This window comes from Zootoca vivipara, chromosome 4 (assembly GCF_963506605.1).
Source record: "Zootoca vivipara chromosome 4, rZooViv1.1, whole genome shotgun sequence".
In the NCBI taxonomy this organism is placed as follows: domain Eukaryota; kingdom Metazoa; phylum Chordata; class Lepidosauria; order Squamata; family Lacertidae; genus Zootoca; species Zootoca vivipara.
This window is the reverse complement of record NC_083279.1, coordinates 31,566,560-31,585,324: the sequence shown is the minus strand read 5'-3', so window position 1 is coordinate 31,585,324 and position 18,765 is coordinate 31,566,560. Positions and strand designations below refer to the sequence as shown.

The 18,765-nt window shown below is 42.6% G+C and overlaps 1 protein-coding gene across 7 annotated transcripts in view; it reads right to left on the bottom strand.

The window, feature by feature from the left end:
* The window catches only part of LOC118085216 (cohesin subunit SA-2), a 58,050-nt gene that overhangs the window by 22,190 nt on the left and 17,095 nt on the right, over positions 1–18,765 (bottom strand). For 6 of the 7 annotated variants that reach the window (XM_035115609.2, XM_035115606.2, XM_035115613.2 and 3 more), the window contains 7 exons: positions 18,382–18,505; positions 16,866–16,964; positions 15,047–15,126; positions 6,889–6,996; positions 1,782–1,890; positions 692–809; positions 103–206 (listed from right to left, as the gene is read on the bottom strand). In XM_035115609.2, the coding sequence (XP_034971500.1) occupies positions 103–206; positions 692–809; positions 1,782–1,890; positions 6,889–6,996; positions 15,047–15,126; positions 16,866–16,964; positions 18,382–18,505 (742 nt within the window). The remainder of the gene's footprint in view (positions 1–102; positions 207–691; positions 810–1,781; positions 1,891–6,888; positions 6,997–15,046; positions 15,127–16,865; positions 16,965–18,381; positions 18,506–18,765) is intronic. The other variant, XM_035115612.2, reaches the window with a different exon arrangement.

The following is an 18,765-nucleotide window of genomic DNA, read 5'->3' as shown; positions in this document are numbered from 1 at the left end:
CAACAGGGGGTGTGGGATGTGTGTGTGTGTGTGCGTGCGTGCGTGTGTGCAGTGTGAATCAAAAGCCAGATGATCAAAGCAGTATAACAAAATGCCACTCACTCTCCTGGTCCCTCCTCTCCCCACAGGAGGATGAACTTCAGCAGCTTCTCTAACGGTCGCTAAGATTATTTCAACAAGGACACTCTCGTGGGCATCAGTCAGCGCTGAAAGCAAAATGACACACAGACGCCATTCGGTCTCTCACAGAAAGAGGTGGGAATCCTAGGATGGTTTAACACAGAAACTTTTCCTTTCTCCAGGCTGTTTTGTTTTAAGTTGGCTAAAAAGCAACACTGGAAGTTTCTGAATAGATTTTGACCACACAGGGCATTCAAGTTATTCTGCAGGACTTACTGTAACGCAGCACATAATGAAGGACAAAGTTGCAATCAAGTTCCAAAGAGGACAATGAGGATTTTTATTGAGTGGACCACAAAGCAGAGCCCCAAGTGAAAGACAAAAATCTCCATTTCAGTGCCAAAAAACCACACAGCATTTGGTGCTTGGTGACAAAAGGTATCTGTTAATGAAACCGCACTTGATGCCTCTCATCCATCCTGGCTCTATAGTCTAATGGTTTGTGTTGGGTTGGCTGAACCCAAAGGCAGCAACACAAGTTGAAATTGCCAAGTTCTCCTGATGCACCTACCTTGTTCGTGACTATCAGCATTTCCCAGTAAGAGAGCAGTCATGTACTCCCAGTCTTTCAATAAACTTGGGGCCCAATCCCAAAGGCTGTCTACAAGATACGTGACGTGGCTATGTAGCTAAAAATAAACAACAACAATAACAACAACTCAGACCTTCAAAAATGGTTCATTGAACATGACTTCCCACTATGATCTAATACTTGTTTGGGAAGGGGTGGAGCAGAAACATGTACAACACATGCTGGGGCCTTGTTTTATGTTATTCCTGCAGCAGATCTCCACTGTCAAACAGCCAGCCTGCTTTCTAAAGTGAACAGTGGCTTATCTCTTCAGCAGTAGAAGAGACAAGCCACTATCTCTTCCAGCACAGTTCTTTCCTATGTGTGAATATTGCTTCTTTTGATTGCAGCCTATCATGTTAAAATTTTGCCAATATATATGACATGAACTATCAGTAACAAAGCTCAAATTAAGGCCAGGTATCACACCTAAATTCAACGAACAACCTTAACTCAATGAATAATCCGTTGTAATAATTATATTTATGAAAAGCAAACCGTTTATATCATGCAGCAAAACAGGTTAAAGTATTAGAATTCTTATGGTTTCTCAGAATGAGAGATCTCAGATTGGACTTTGACTTTGTATTAATTTGTACTTCCACCTTCTGCCAAACTTAAAACCTGATGGCAAAATATGAATTGCCTTGGCACCTTAGCTTCCAGTTGAAAAATGCACCCAGCCTTCTACCCATTCCAATAAAACAGCTATTTTTCTAAGAACATAACCAAGCTCTTTCCTTCTGCACCTTCAAACACCCTTCTTAAATATATTCTTCATGTGCCTACTTGTCAAAATCTTCCAATCTAGAATTACTTGAAAATATCACTCACATTTTGAAACTTTACCTTCCAGTACACTTTTATCATTAAATCATTTCTTATTATCACAATTCTTGTCTTCCCTCCATCAAACCCTTACACTAACTCAACTTCCATTAATTGGTCCTGATCTGTGAGACACCTCTATGAATATTAGAAACTCATCCTCACTTATCTGTTTATCCAACACAGTATGCATTATTTTTACCTCACTTTCCAGGAAGAAATCTATTAGTGCTCTCAGCTGACTAGCAATGGGCTCCCACTTTGCATTACTTTTGGAGAATGCTTCAATTTCAATTTCCTGGATAATTAAACTGCCAACAGAAAAAGGGGACAATTAGATTCTATTTTCAAAATTGCAATGCCTTGCCAGGTATATTATATATTCTAGCAGCACAATCCTAGAAATGTCTACTCAGAAGTAAGTCCCATATAGAGTTCAATGGAACGTACTCCCATTATGATGATTACAACATTAATAAACATACACTGATCCAACACATTAATTTTTTGAAGCTGTTAGGAGTCATGTGGCTCATAATGATCAGAACTCCAGCTCCTTCTGGTTTGAGCGAAAGGGCAAAAAGGGTTCAAGACAAGGGGTTGTAGCCAACAATATAATTGGGCTTGTGGAACAACTTCCAGTAATGCAACAGAACTTCCTGTCCCATGCCCCCATCCAAATCAGCTTCTGGGGATTGGGGCAATTCCAAGAGCTGGTTGTTAGGGGTGAATACAGGGGGGGAGGCAGGAGAAGACCCATTGCATGAGCGGTTTTGCAGGCCCCCCTGCTAAAATCCAGAAAAGAACAAAACTAAAAGACTTTTAATTTATTGCAGCAACATATTGTTTCTGCATCAATGTAGTTGTTGGCTGTTATTTTTCTTCTCTTCGCTTCTCTATTTTTTAATTTTGATTTTTTTTTAAATGCGTTTTTTCAACCTATGTGCTTATGGAAAATAAAACAAAAAGCACAATTGATTAAAAAAAACCTTGACTATAATAAATTATTTTCATCAACTTGTCACAGTGGTAATAAAAAATCATCTCAATACCAATGGGGGTTATACTGCTTCCCTTTTATCATTCTAGTTCATTTCCCCTAATCCACATATTGTTACCAAGGCCCATTTACAAAGTTACTCTTGGGAGAGTGAGATTTTAACTTGACTGAAAAACTGGAACTTGTTTTAATCTACTGTCTCTCTAAATTATTCAAGTTTTAGTTTGGGGTTTGTTTGTTTTGGGGTGTTGTTGTTTTTCTTACTACACAGCTGCATTGTGCAAGAAGAGACCCTTTGTGATTAATCAGAAAAGATAAACCATTCACAACAATCACAAGCAGATGCTGCTTGGCAAGAAATTGGCTCACTGGGCAGAAATCAACAAGCAGAGAAAACAGAAGGGGGAAGAGAGAGAGAGAGAAACCATATATAATATTTGGCACATGCCAAGGGCAAAAAGTGTAAGCAGGAGGTGGGGGGGAGCCTTTGTTCAAATCTTACTGCAGCCATGAACTTACTAAGTGGCACTATTATTCAATTCACTGGATTTCTTACCTGCCCTTCATCACAAAGGTCCCAGAATTACAACAATATAAACACACACGATTGAAGTGTGTGCATGCACACGAAAGCTCATACCAATGACAAACTTAGTTGGTCTCTAAGGTGCTGTTGGAAGGAATTTTGTTTCGACTACACCAGACCAACACGGCTACCTACCTGTAACTAACACACTATTGAAATCACTTAAAATAATCAGCCTTAGGGAAGCCCTGTCCCTGTACTCTCAGCAACCCTGACTTTCTTTACCCAAGTTTTGTGAGAGATTTGGAGATAATGGGTAGGATCCTAAAGAACCACGAGCTGCAGGAAAAGTAGCCCCTCGGACAGATCTGCAAACACTTGTGTAAGACTTTGAGAAGCGTTGCAGGAGATCAGTTCTCATGCTTTGCGTGGCAATGTCCCTCTCCCCCCCCCCAATGGGAATAATGACACATGAGACATCAATTAAGGTTAATGGGCAGAAAAGGCCACAACTTTATTGGTTACGGATGTTGAGCGGTATTGGCTTAGGCATTGGACCCTAACTGGCTATATCTGACCCCAGCCCGTGTGCTGGGAGTCCGGGAAGGGTTAACCACCAGCCAAGGACCCCAGTGATGCACATAGACTAGGAACCTCCCTGGGGTCACCAATAGGGGCGTGTCTTAGGCCCTAACCTCCCTAGGCTTCAGACAGGGCCACACCCCCGGAATCCTTTAACGGAATACCCCTCCATTTGCGGGGCAGGTGATGGTGCTACCTCCCCTCCTGACCTCAACATTAATATCCTAACCGCCAAATCAAGAGTTGTGACGCATTGCTACGAGGTAGGCGAAAAACCAAATGGCCTGTGACAATTTGCCAATTGGGAAAAAAAATCCTACCAGGCCCCTCAATGGCGACCAACTGAGGTCCATAGCAAGGCCAAGAGAGAGGACCTAATTGGGGGGGGGGGGACCAATGCTCCTGGTGAGCAGGGCAAAGAGAGGGGATTCCCGCCCGCGCCCTGCTTAAGTAGTGCAGGACACGCCCCCAGGCTAGTCAGATTGGACGGCCTGCAGGCGGCGCAGGCAGCAATCCCACCTATCGCTCAGGGGCTGAGCACCCAGCCCATGCGTACGTGGCAAGGTTGTGACGGCCCGCAATCCCACCTCCTCTTCAGGGCGGAAGTGGCTTTCTCAAAACATCCCACAAGCAGAACATCATCTTTGGACAGCTTTTTTTTAAAAAAAACTTTTCTCATGCAGCACTGTAATGTGGGACTTGAGAAAGCCTTTGCAGGTGTGCAACGTAGTGGAAGGGAGCCCCCAGATCCAATTTTCAAAAGCCACTGCAAAGGCTCATGGCTGAGCATGCTGGGAAAAGAAAAAGAGGCCTTGCAGAGGTAAACTGTAGGGGGAGAAAAGAGGGGAACAAGTGATGCAGGATGGATGGGGGCTGGAAGAAAGCTGAGAAAAGGAAGCCAAGGAAAAATGGTGCAAAGCAAAGCAGTCATTGGGTAGGTGGGAAAGAGAATTGAGCATGCAAACAAGGAAGGAAGGCAAGAGAAGATGCACCTGGGGTGGGGGAGGAAGACAAAAGACAAAAAGGAAAATAGGGGGATGGAGACAAACAAGAAAATCAGTGAAAACAGGTCAGGAACAGAGTTGGTAAGACAACCGACGGAGCAGAGAGGAAGGAGAGATACAAAATGGGACAACCAATAGGAGGAGATGAAAAGGGTTGGCATGGAAGGGAAGGGAAGACAGCGATGTGGGGCTGTGAAGGACTAAATGTTTGGAGAAGGGCCACAGCTCAGTCTGGCTTGCATGCAGAAGGCTCCAGGTTCGCTCACCAGCATCTCCAGGTGGGGCTGGGAGGCCCCCCCTCTGACACCCTGCAAAGCCACTGCTACTCATTGCAGACCACAATGATCTAGACTAGTGTTTCTCAAGCTTGGGTCTCCAGCTGCTGTTGAGACTACAACTCCCATCATCCCCAGCTAGCAGGAGCAATGGTCAGGGATGATGGGAGTTGTTGTCCATCCTAAGAGCCACAGGAAAGCAGTCAGTGTTGAAATAAGACTTGGGGGACCCAGATTCTGGACCCTACTAACCCACAATGCAGTGGTCGAAACTCCCATTGTTCCACGCACATTTTACAACAGAGAATTTCATTAGCGCGAGCAGTTTCTGAGCTCAAGGCTCAGTACTGTACTTAAGATTTCAGATTAAAACTGCAGAGTGGAAGGAAAGGAAGAACGTTTTCTGCCTCCCCACTTCGAGCTACTCCATGAAGACTAGAGAAGAGACCCTTTAAAGAAGATTAGAGGGGTGGGCAGGGGAAGGACTAGACCAGGCATCCCCAAACTTCGGCCCTCCAGATGTTTTGGACTACAATTCCCATCATCCCTAACCACTGGTCCTGTTAGCTAGGGATCATGGGAGTTGTAGGCCAAAACATCTGGAGGGCCGCAGTTTGGGGATGCCTGGACTAGACCATGTGAAAAATGAACATAATATTTTAGCTGCAGTTCATTCATTTTCAGGTTTGTATTCTTGTTATTTAAAAAGTGCGCCTAGACATTCCACTGTTGCACCCATAACCTAGATTTACGGTGCAATTTAGCTCTTAGTTTTCATATCTAAGTTTCTAACACTGCCATGAATCTCCCTGGGTGACCTTGGGCCAGTCACTGTCTCTCAGCCTAACTTACCTCACAGGGTTGTTGTGAGGATGAAATAGGGAGAGGGAGAGAACCATGTATGCCACCTTAAGCTCCTTGGATAAAAGGTGGGATTCAAATGTAATGAAATAAAGCCAGGCAACATTTTGTAGCAAGCCTGCACATCAGTCTGTGTATATAAACTATAATTGCAAAATATCATTAGAAAGCCAGATCCAGGCATTTGGCCTGAAATGCTCCTCAGTGAACCCTAACCATGTCTCTTCACTATTACACCCACAGGAAACATCTCTGTAAAGGGAGGGAGGGATTAACACCTTAAAAAGAGGTCCCTTTAAAGTCAACTTTCACACTGAAGGAAATGGCATTATGCTCAAAATTATATGATAACCGCACAATTCTGGATTCCTTCCAATGGATATCTAACACAAAACAGCCAAGAAATGGGAGGGAAATATTCACAGAAGAACTCAGTGTGGATGAAAAGTCACCTGGGTTTTATACTGTCTGACGGCATCCAAAGGAAAGTAATTAAATCTATGAAAGACCAAAGAACTTCCCATCTGGAGGCACAGAAAGAACTAAGGAAAATTTTACCAAGAAAAAAGAAAAGAACGAACTAAGAAATGAAAGCATTGGCAAGACAGACAAAAGCGGCTGAAGTTAAGGCATGGTGAAACAAAACTGATTTTCACCAATTTTTCTTTTTTAACAGAGTGTAGCTGCCCTAGCCCTAACCATGTACACACACACACACACACACACACACACACACACACACAATACGCATAAAAATAAACTAGGACTGGTTGTCTGAGTGAGTGTATATTTGGGCACCCCATCACATGCTTAAGGATCAACATTTCTGCTAATGCATTTCTTTGGTTACTACGTTTTGATGCTTATTTTACACCCGTGGAGATCTGACCAAACGAAAATGTAACAAGAATCAGCCTAGACCACAATCACTCAAGAGAGATAGATGTCTGTGTGTGTGTGTATGTATGTGTTGAATTGTGATGCTTATAGCATATGCAAGGGCAGGCTCTGCTGTTATGGAGCCAACCAAGTGCCAAATAAAAATAGTCACACTGAGGTACCTGTTATAAAGAAACTCCCCAGCTGCAACAGCCAGTGGTCGGTGGGTGGTATAAACAAACTGGTATAAGGTTTCACAGTCTTCAGATGACAAGGCATCTTCATAGTTCCTGTACAAAGACATGTTATTAACTATGCTTTGTCAAAAAGGGCATTGTTACACACGTTAGCAGCATAACCCTATACATTTACCCAGAAGTCTTCCTCGGCGAATGGGGCTTGCTCCTTGGTAAGCGTCCATAGGATTGCAGCCTAAGCCTGTAAATACTTTGGGTTGGGGCTTAATTGCACATTAATTTCTTGGGGTGGGTAGTGTTTAGTCACTAGACAGCTTTGGACTTAGCTATATCCACATGGAGTCATGGAAACTTCTTCTGTCCGTTCTGTTGCTGCCGGAGAGAGACGGTAAAGTTCTGTTCTATGCCTTCCGAGCACTGTGTCCTATAAGCCTTCCACAACATATGGCAGTAAATTACCGTCAGATGAGCTTTTTTGACCCAAAAATGAGGTTCAAATTTTAGGCTCATCTTATACGCAGGTAGTGCTGAGGGGGGCATCTCCCCCTCCCCCAAAACAATCAAGCGGCCATTTGTCACTTAAAAACTCAACCTCGCACTTTGTTCTGGTGGGTGAGCGATTTTCAGCACTGGCTGCTGAATTTTTTTTGAGGGGGGGGGGATCCTGAAAATCGCACCAGCATGATTAATGGCGGCAATCAAGCAGCTGCAGTGTGAGCAGTTGTGTGTTACATTCTGGTGGGCGGGTGATTTTCAGGATCCCCCCCCCCCAAAAAAATCAAGCGGCCAGTGCTGAAAATCACTCACCCGCCAGAACGAAGTGCAAGGCTGAGTTTTTAAGCAGTGAATGGCCGCTTGGCTGTTGGGGGGGGGGGGGAAGATGCCGAAAATTGCTCACCTGAGCCCAGGATTGTAAGCAGCGTGAGCGGTTCTGGCGGGTGAGCGATTTCCGGCATTCCCCCCAAATAATCCTCCCCAAAAGCTCAATCGCCCTATTTTCTAAATTTTGAGGCTCCAAAAATAGGGGGCGTCTTATAGACGGAAAAATGCAGTATATTTCGATGGCAGAAACATTTATGCCAATGTAACATGCGAAGCTCTCTGGGAATTGACAGACAATCATGGGAAAGAATGAACAATTTGGTTACATATTTAGAACATGAGGTGAACATTAGGCAAAGATGTCGACAGAAGCAGTGTTCTGACATTCAGTCGCACATGTGAAAGATTAAGTGGGGCTGGAGTTTGCAAGCCAATATCCCCCAAGGCAAATCAGCTGCTCTTGAGATCTTTGCTCAATTAACTCTCCCACCAACTGGAAATCCCAATATGCCAGGGCTCCTGCTCACGGTGAAGTTTGCAACAAACTTAAAAACTCTCTCGAGACCCTTCTGCTCCCACAACCACCCTGTGAGGTAGGTTAGGCTGAGAGGCAGTGACTGGCCCAAGGTCACCTAGTGAGCTTCATGGCTGAGTGGGGATATCAAACCTGGCCTACCAGGTCCTAGTCCAACATTCTAACCACTGCAACCAAACTGCCTCTCACTGGAAGTGGGGCTTCCATTGCACCCCTGCCCTGTCCCAAGTTTGACCCTTTGCATGATCAGGCAAAATACTAGAACACGGCTAAAAACATCAAGCAATAATAAAATTTATTTCCAACCATTTTAAAGATAAGAGAGTGGTTGGAAAGGGGTCATCGTTTAGCCTTTATTATTTATGTGCTTCTGTACTTTCATACTACCCTTCGCCACAACAGTCACAGGGGGATTTGCAGCAAAATAAAATGCAGCAGCAAAGCATAATACGTGATACAAAAATCAATTAAAACTACTATTTTTCATAGGAAAGGTTCCAGGTTTAACCCCCGTCATGGGCTATTAAATCACCTCTGCTGCTCTTGAACCGTGAGAAGAAACTGCTAGTCAGAATACACAACAGGGAGATGGGTCAATGGCCGAGCTCTGGATAAGACAGCTTCACATGCTTGAAGACTAACTAGCTAGCTCACAGAGAAAACAAATCCACCACATTCATACCACGCAAGGCTATCTCTAAAACAAGGAGGGGTACTTGGTATCCCCCCCTCAAACTTTCAGGTCAACAATGCAGTTCCAGTGAGAGATTTCATTGCATTGTTTTTTTAAGGAGTTTCTAACACCCGCTTCTGAAACATCACCACCTTATGTAAAATAGCTAAATTGAAGAGCTGATACAAGTCCCAACATAAAGTTTTGCAAACAGTGCCTCTGCCGCCCTGTGAACAATGTTGTACCCCTTGCATTTTAAGGCAGCACAGCTCCTTAGCAAATGACCATCTATCGATGTCAAACCTTGCCCCTATCTTGTCCTGTCCCCTAGCAGCTAATTAGCTAGCAGAAAAAGCATCCCACTAACAAGTAGTTGACTGGACCTCAAGATTCTGTTAGTGGGACAGAGCTGCGAAGCAAAAGCTCTGGAAAACCACACTTTGGCTAAGTGTCTGCTCTCACTGTAAACAACGCCAAGAGCAGAGGGTTGGAAGCACAAAGGGATCCGAGGAGTCGAGGCAGACTCAGAAAAACTGCAAGCTGATCATTATCCTACTGTCCATCATTTGCAGAGATCTGCTTATAATTTTATTTTTGTTTCTTGTGCTTTTTTAAAAATAAAAGTTTCTTACACAAATGATTTCAAGTACAGTAGATGCAGCTTCACCATGAAAATGAATACTGGGCATCACAGAATTAAAAAAACACCAAGCTTTTCAGAAACCTAGAAAACAATCAGACAATGCCTCTGAAATTTCATTTCCCTATGTATGTGTAGTTCTGCACTGGACAAGAATCAGATATATGAAGCTGCATGCAAAATTGTTGGAAACTATGCCAAGGGATTTACTAGGAAAGAAAACCTAGGCTTTGAAGTCAACCTTTAAAAAACAAAACAAAAAAAACCCAAACCTAAACATTTAGCTTAGTGCATTCTTTCCCAATATGATGTTCTACAAATATTTTAAATAAGTTCTTTTTATGTGTTGTGATTTCCCCTAAATGTATCATTTATTTGTTAAAATATTAATAGACTACTATTTGATTCAAAAAATCAAAGCTATTTACAACAGATGACATTAAAATCCTTGCTGGATTTGGAGCAGATAGACACTGTAGGTGGGGTGTAACTTCTGCATTAATGGTTTGCCAATTGGGCCTAATATACTGTATTCTTAATTTTTTAAAGGCAGAGGGGAAGCATCTGTTCTCTCTCCTCCTCCTCAACTAATTTGGCCATTGTTTACTGGAGATACCAACATAGCTACAAAGTAAATAGTAGTGGGTGGGTGGATAAATAAATACCAGTTAATGGAGTCTGCTCCTTGTAAAGGTCGATACCCAATGGTGTCTTATTTTACCTCAGAAAGAGTGGCTCTGTTTTGCAGGCCGTGAACCAGGAATTACACATTCAAGGAATACTTCATTGAGAGCAATGCTTCTGCTGCAAATATACGGAATGCCAAGTGCCAGATAAAGGTTAAGCCAGAAGAGCCTGCCGGTATTTAGCTGTCTAAAAATAAGTCTTGTCTTCGCATACCAAATCTGCGTTATATCATTTTCCTCCATATTTCACGGTGACTGAGCACGAACAGAACAAGTAGCAGAGAACTGAAGGTGGGTCTCTCTAAGGAAGCAACGGAAGCTTAGTTTCCTCTGGGCATTTCCACCCTCACCAACAGAAATTTCAAAAGGATCTCATTTATTTTTATGGAGGTGACCTTGGCAAGATGGCAGCATTCTGAAAGCCTAGAATGGTCTTCAGCTTGTATTTGGTTAAAATAATAATAATGAAGGGCATGTCCACAGTACTTCACCCATGGTGACAATGTCAAAGTACCTCAATTGAAAGTAGAAATCCAAAAGAACAAAGAAAGCTGATGAGAGACGAGAAGAACAGAAGACGAGTGAAGAGAAGGGTACAAAAGACAGATCTTGGAAGAAAAGTGTGGCTTAAGTGGCAGGTTGATGCCATATTATAAGTGCTGTAAGATCAGAGGAGCCTTTGCACCAACTGAGGTTGGATATGTGATTATTTTTTTCATCGTAGAACTGGACTCTCACAGAATTTCTCCCATCACATATAACTACAAGCAAGTACGCTGGTTTTTCAATAGGCATAGTTCATTTCCAAGCTTTCAATAGAGACACTTTCTTGTAAAATGGAACTGCAACTGGAAAAGAGTGGTTTTATTTTTCTCTGTCCAGTGGGCCAAGTCATCTCTGCCAAAAAGGGGCCAGAGCTGGCAAACCTGCTGGAGCTGGGAAAAGAATCTCCTTGCCGCTGATGCCATCTGAGCCGCCAGTGACAATGTTGGGCTTTAAACAACACATGGAAGGAAGGAATAATCTAAATTATACTAGGAGTTCCGGTTGTGGGAAGGAAAGCAAAAATATAGGCTCAGTACTTGCAGTTCAAGGTATCATGTCACTTTTATAAAAAACCTACCACGATTAGCTCCACAGTACAGCTATTTTCCTACTTCAAAGACTGCCTTGTCAGGACAACACTAAAGAATGTTTTAAAAGTGTGATGTATTTCTGGACCATACTGACAAGGCAGATTTTGCACACTCCTTCCCTATATTTCCTGCCGGCTAGATCTCCCCGCTTTTTACCAGCCAAAATTCCTTCCTCCTCTAGTGTTAAACCCTTCTGCTATTTGTAGATCTATGCTCACACACTGATATTCCCTTCTAGTATTTCCCCTTCAGTCATCTCTTCCAATTGCCTAATCACTAAAGTGGGGCTTGTTTTCAATGTTGTTTTCCGAACTCGCCGAACTTTAGCCCAGTATTTCCAGTGCTCGTAAGTTAATAAAGTACAACGAAATTATTCTAGCGAACTCTCCATGCTAAGAAGGTAATGTCTCATCTTCATGAAGGACTGTTATATCCCTGTTTTGCTAGCTGTTGCCTCTGAAAATCTGAGCTAAGTGCAGGGCGATAAAATTCATGGATGATTTTAACATAGCTGAAGCAGTGTAAAGTGGTTGATAAACACAAGCAGTGCTGAAGAACATTTGGGGGTCCTGCTGGATCCTGCCTAGAGGTGTCAGATCTGTGGCAAAGACAACCAGGAGGACAAATCTGTAGAAAAGTAAACCTATGAATTAGCAAAACGACCCAGAGCATTCCTATGACAAAGTCGCCCCAGGTTTAACTAGTCTACAATGCAAGACAGCTGAGCATTTGCACTCAAATCCTTGCTGCACAATGGGAATGTCACCCAGGATTATAATAAATCGTGTCACCTGGAATTAGAGCCTCTCTTCTGGTGCAAAGGCATGAAAAGCATTTGTTCAGTTCAGAATTCAATACAGTCGTAACCTTGGTTAACGAACGACTTGCGAGTCGAACGTTTTGGCTCCCGAATGCCGCAAACCCGGAAGTGAGTGTCCCGGTTTGCAAATGTTCTTTTGGAACCCGAATGCCGAGAATGGCTTTTGCGGCTTCCAATTAGTTGCAGGAGCTTCCTGCAACCAATCGGAAGCTGCGCCTTGGTTTCCGAATGCTTTGGAAGTCAAATGGACTTCCAGAACAGATTCCATTTGGCATCCAAGGTACCATTCTAATGGAAGTGGAAGCCTTTAAAAAAAAAGTTTTATGCAAATTGCTAGGCTTTCTGCAAAGAATTTCATTCAACTTAAGATGGTTAATGCTGAGCTTGCCAAAAAGAGAAATATGCTTTTGAAACATTTCCGCATACTATTTAGCTTCATCTCTGTCTTCCCTGAACACACCTTCTCAGTAATTAGACCAAATCCACAGGGCTCTATGTGACTTTGGAGAACCAGTTCAGCAACAGATGGAAGAAGAAACAAAGGCAACAACAAGGCAGTCTCTCGACTCTACTAGGATTTTAAATCGGAAAAGGGGAACTGCACTCACATTTCACAGATGCAGAAATATGTGTTAGGATGCGCTTGAATTCTTTTCTCCAGACAAAAACTCTTTGGTGTTGCAGGCTTAGGTCTCAGGCTGCAATCCTATGCATGCTTACCTGGGAGTAAGTCTCCTTGAACTGAACAGGCCTGACGTATGAGTAGGCAGTCCAGTAACTGAGTTCTGCTTTCCTAATAACATGTGTTGCTCTTTAAACACTTGGACTATAGCTTGCACTGTGCAGCGACAACAGCAAAGTCAGAAATGCTGAACAGCTGCAGTGCCAATGCAATGCTTGTCAGTTCAGCTGTAGAACAAGAGTAACATTTAAATGGTTTTAAAATCATCATTGTATCATAACAAAGGCACACGACCCCTCCTAGCACAGGACCAGAATGAACACAGAGACAACTGCACTGTACTTTGTTCTACTATCAATGCACCAGGAAAAAGCAAACACCACACAGAGATGACACTATGGTGGTGTTCACAGGGACCATCAGTCTGCCCTGGGAGTCGCTTGAACAATGGCATACCCCCGCTCCCCCAGAATTGAAAAAAGGGAAATTGTAGCACGAAACCAATGTGAACACTGAATAGGTAACCAAACCGGTTAGCATCTATTCACTGCTGTAATATATACACAAATGAAATAACCCCAGCAGTGCCAGACAAACTAAGGCTTAAATCTGACAAACTGCAAGGCATCTTTTTTAAGTGAAACAAGTTGACGATATTCCACCATTACTTGTGGTGAACTAACCATATCCAAAAGAGGTCACCCACCAAAAGTGGCAAAGTGTGTATTTGAGCCCCCACTCCTTTCCCCCCAAACTGGTAACCTTGTCTGAAATATCACAGAAAAGTGCTTAGACTGCCGGGATACAGTCGTACCTTGGAGGTTGAACATAATCCATTCTGGAAGTCCATTCAACTTAGAAACCAAAGCCCATCAGAAGCCGCACTGGACGTTCGGCTTCCAAAAATCGTTAAAAAACCGGAACACTCACTTCCGGGTTTCGATTGTTCAGGAGACAATTTGTTCAGGAGCCAAGGTGTTTGAGATCCAAGGTACGACTGTATCCGCACAATTATGTGTGGATAGGGGTGAGCCGCCATCTCATTGCTTGCGGGTGTGATTTTAGAGCAGAGGTATCCAACTTAATTCCCTCCCTAAGTTGTTTGTTTCCAACTCCCATCAGCCCAGCCAGCATTCTGTCAGGGATGATGGGAACTGTAGTCTAAAAATTATCCAGAAGAAAACTCATTACCTAGCCCTGTTTAGGAACACTGGCATAAGCAGCTACCATACTCAAAAGAAGAAATGCTTCTAACTAGCAACTGAAATAACCAGGTTTACAAGTTAGATAAATTCAAAAGTGAAGTCACATTATTTGCATAAATATAAAAACAATCCATAACGCTATAGAATGTGTTAATCTTTGCAATATGCTGTGCTCAGATTCATAATAAATCTGAGAAATTTGGTACTCACAGTCATCTATGCACAGTTGCCAATGTGGCACGATATGAGGGATTTCTCTATTATTTGCACTCAGCCATCGTCACGCTGTAGTTTGCACAACCGCAAAAAGGTGGCACTGTGAACTACAGTGTGAAGAGAGGAGTGGATGGACAGCCCAGGCTCCTTCATGCACACCCAATCAGCACGGAGGGACATGTCTGAACAGGCTGTGGCAGCCCCCTAGCTCCTCCACCTGCCAGCCTCAAGGCCTCAGATCTTCCAGCCACCCAGTGCCTCTACTGCCTGCTTTCCTCCTCACTGGTTGGCCTGGGCCTCTGCTGCTGCAGAGTCAGCCTGGGCACAGAGCGAAAGAGGAAGCTGCCCAGAAGCAACAGCCAGCCTCAGCATCGGTGAATAGGATGAAGAGCAGCAGCAGCACAGGGACAAGAAAGTTGACCAGAAACAGCAGTTCGCCTCCCTTGGGATCCACTGCCGCCACCAATCAACATGAAGAGTGGCAGGAGCAACAGTGCAGGGGGAAGCCACCCAGAAATGGCAGCCAGCCAGTCTTGGTATCCGGAGCAGCATGGAGTGGAAAGGGAAATGTCTAATCTCTAATGTGGGGAAAACTGGGAGACTAGGGAGAGTGGGAGGGGAGGGTTGGTGAGCACAGTAAGCAAGTGTGCAGCCCCAAGTTGTTAACTAGTTATAGTTTGCGTCTTGCACCCAAGTAGACTTTAGATTTGAACGAAAACGTTATTTACTGTGACATAAGCATCAAGAGCTTCATGGCTTGAACTGCTACTTCATGGTCCCTGTCCAGAGTCATGGACACAAGTCGATCCTAATGGATGCAAAAAAACAATAAGAAAGATGTAAAGATTCTGTTCTGAAGGTCTTTGCTGAAGAAGTTATGTTTTTTCAACAGAATGCATGCTTTTGAGATTACGCTGTTGTTTTTTCAGTTTGACTAAACTAGAGTAAAAGCTGCAAGTTGAGATGGTCACAATGAAATGCATGCAGGGAAAGAGAAGAATAACTCTTTAATGGCCCATATTTGAAAAGCAAATAAGCATTGTGTTTGTGACATAGAACTCATGGCCCAGAACTGTTACACAATTTTTTTTTTAGTTCGGGTGGTGATTGCTCTGACTTGCAATGGATGGTTTGTAGCACCCCCTGCAGGCTTCAAGATCAGAATTATCCATTTTAAAGGTATCGCGGGTATCTCAAGTTGGCAAATCCCAAATACAGTACATAGATGAGTCTCACTACTGCAGAGATAGCCAAAAGTACAAAAACATAGCTTCCCTTAATTGGGATCACTTTTAAAAAGAAGCACTTTTAGTCTCTTCTGATAATAGTTCAATAGACTGCATCACTAGAAGTTTTATTTTCACATTCCAAAATGGGAACTCCGGCCTTATTAATTTCCCTTCTGTTTTGTTGCTAAGTGATCCATGTCACAGCAAACAAGACTGGAGTATGGCACAAAAATATAGTAGAAACGTTCCAATACTTGTCTATTAGTATATACATACGGAAAGGGTCCAAAATGTTCTACCATTTTTTTTACAGTAATTGGTTTCATGTGGTCATGAAGACAAGCTTTATAAATGGGAACGGGTTGTCTGTAATTTAATTGGGAGGTTTTTTTTAAAAAAAAAAATCCCCATCTATTCCAAGAAAAAGGAGTGTCCTCCCTTTTGTAGAATATTATTCAAGACTATGATTCAAAGTCCCCACTGATTCAATCTTGTATCCTGACATTCTTGACTGCAAAGTACCAAAACGCCCTGCGAACACTGACATATGCTAGCAATGCACACAATGTTTCACATCTCTGCACAGCAATTCAAACAAAGTTGATGAAAACGAAAGACAAGGCTCCAAATGGGTTGTGTTCATATGAACCTCTCTCTAAATAAGAACCTGCTTTTCCAAGCCTGCTTTCTGTCCAAAGAGGAATACTAAAATCAAGTCCGACCTGCTCCAATCTGTCCTCTTTCAATGTGGCAACATGATCAGGGCACTCTCCTTTAAGGCCTCTTGCCTGAGAGTCAAGGAATCTCCATTGGCGTTAAGTGGATGTAGACTGGAGGTCAGGGGGTCATCGTAACTTTGTGCGATTAGGAACAGCTTTCCAGCAATAATGGCAAAACCACAGCATGCCTACCCCACGGAGCATACATGTAAAAAGGAAGGCTTGCATCTTCCAACTTCACAGATTGGTTATGTCTAAAGCATAGACTAAAGCTAGTTTAACTCACCTTCTCTTCCCAGAGAAGCCTGGGAACTGAATTCTTGCGAGGAGCCCTAGCACCCTGGCCAAACTAAAACTCCCAGGATAGGGTCACGGGCAGAAGGGAAACCATGTCATTTAAAGTAGCATATATACAATATACCCTTGTATATCAGCTATAAAACACTTCCCATTTAAAGTTACATGTAATTTACACCTTGTACAGCATTTATTGGCCTAAAGTGATACAAGATTCAGGGTTTAGTTTTGAAAATGGGCATCCCTCCAAGGCAAACCAGCCAGAATATTCAATCTGGGAGACACTTATTGTTCAAGCTCACCTTGAACCTGCAAGTGAAGAGATCCATTTTACAACCCAGCGCTTTTTGGCCAAATATTCCCTGCAGGCCCTGAAGGCACTTCAGTCGGACGTCAGGTTGCTGGAATACAGGACGAAATAGAAGATGAAGTTCACTGATGAGACTATGCAACTATCGGCGCTATTCAAACGACAAAAAAAACATTCAATCGGCACTCGGCAAACATTTTCTCCAAGCGATGATGTTTGTGCAATCAACAGAGCACTATCCATGCACAAAAGTGAGGTATCAGCAGGTTTGGGGAAACCCTGAAAATTACAGAACTACAAAAATCTGCAGTGGTGTGGGTGGGAATAAGAGGGAAACAAACCTCCCCAAACAGTCTGATGAGGACTGATCCCACTCAGTGGCTGCCCAACAGTGTATGTCTACTACGAAAGGAAAGGAAGGAATGGAAAACCAGAGCAGAAAGAGGAATGGGGACTGGGAGATGGTTGGCTAGCTGGTCCGAACCCTGAACAAGAGCACTCGACACTGCAATATTTTGTTGCAGGTCCCACTTCTGCATATGAGTAACAAACTCAGGTGCTCAGGTGGCTATGTAACCGAAACAGGATTGCTAAGAAATAACAGCGAGTGATTAGCACATTCTGGGGAACCTCAAGAAGTAGAGGGGAACTCTTTAGGGGTTTCCCCTAAAGGGGCAAAAAACAAATAAACCCCAACCCGTATCCTATATGCACTTTTCTGGAATCAATTCCCACTGAACTCAATGGGGCTTACTCAAGGCACATATAGTGCTGTGTTCAATTGTTGCAACCAAGTGCTGTACTTTAAAAGCAAAATAAAAGAAGAATACCTTTTCAACAAAGAAGAGTTGTCATGCAAGAAATCTATAAAGCCATAGGTGTCCGTATATTTTAAAATTAAATTAAATTAGTGGCAAGGCAACAAAAGCAGATTTTGTGTGCCTTTATGGTCACCAAGAGGCCTATACTTTTTAAAACTAAAAAACCTTGTTTTTTAGCATGGTTTTAACTGTTTTAGAATGCTACCTTTTAAAAAACTTCAGGTGTGTTCATTGCCCTGGACTCTTTTGGGAGGAACAGAGGGATATAAATTCAATAAATAAAAATGTTTGAAAGATAAGCACTCACCCATTTGTTATGCAGTGGTCTGGGACATTACTTCCCTTGCTATATTCTAACCTCTTTCTTATAAACCTCAGTTTCATGTAGACACCTATCTGGATGGCATGTACCACTTTGAATGTTTAGATTAAGGTGGATGCATTAATGTTTATTATATTTTTATTGTAGGCTGATGGGTTTCTTTTTTCTTTCCTCTCACTCTTTCCCTCTCATTCTTTTCTAAACCCGCCTTTCTTTCTTTCTTTCTTTCTTTCTTTGTTATTTCAAATATTAATTAAAAAGAAATCTCTAAAGGAAAAACCACTTTTCCAACTTTTTTCAACTGCCTGTGAAAAACAGATCGCGTTAACTTTTTTTCTCAACTGTCGAGAAAAAAAAATACTCACTTTATCATACAGCATCCATCCTATGTATTTCAAGTAACTATCCGTTAAGAACTGATCAGGATAAGTTGTCATCCAACAGGCAATTTCTTCAATGCAAATGACCCGGATTTCTGGAATAATATCACTTTAAAATAAAATAAAAATGGAATACTGTTCATTGTTTAATTGCAATGCAGATTTTTGTCAAGGAAAAAAATGCAACAGAACAAAAGTATTCTTGAAACAGTATAAAAAAATTATATTACTTCCTATCACTTAGCAATATGTGAGGGCAGGCAGTAGATTATGTGAACATTCTATCAAAAAGTACTGTACTTTGTTAGAGGCCATGCGAAATGACATGGAACCCTGAGTCACATATGCAGGACCATTCCTTGATGCTGC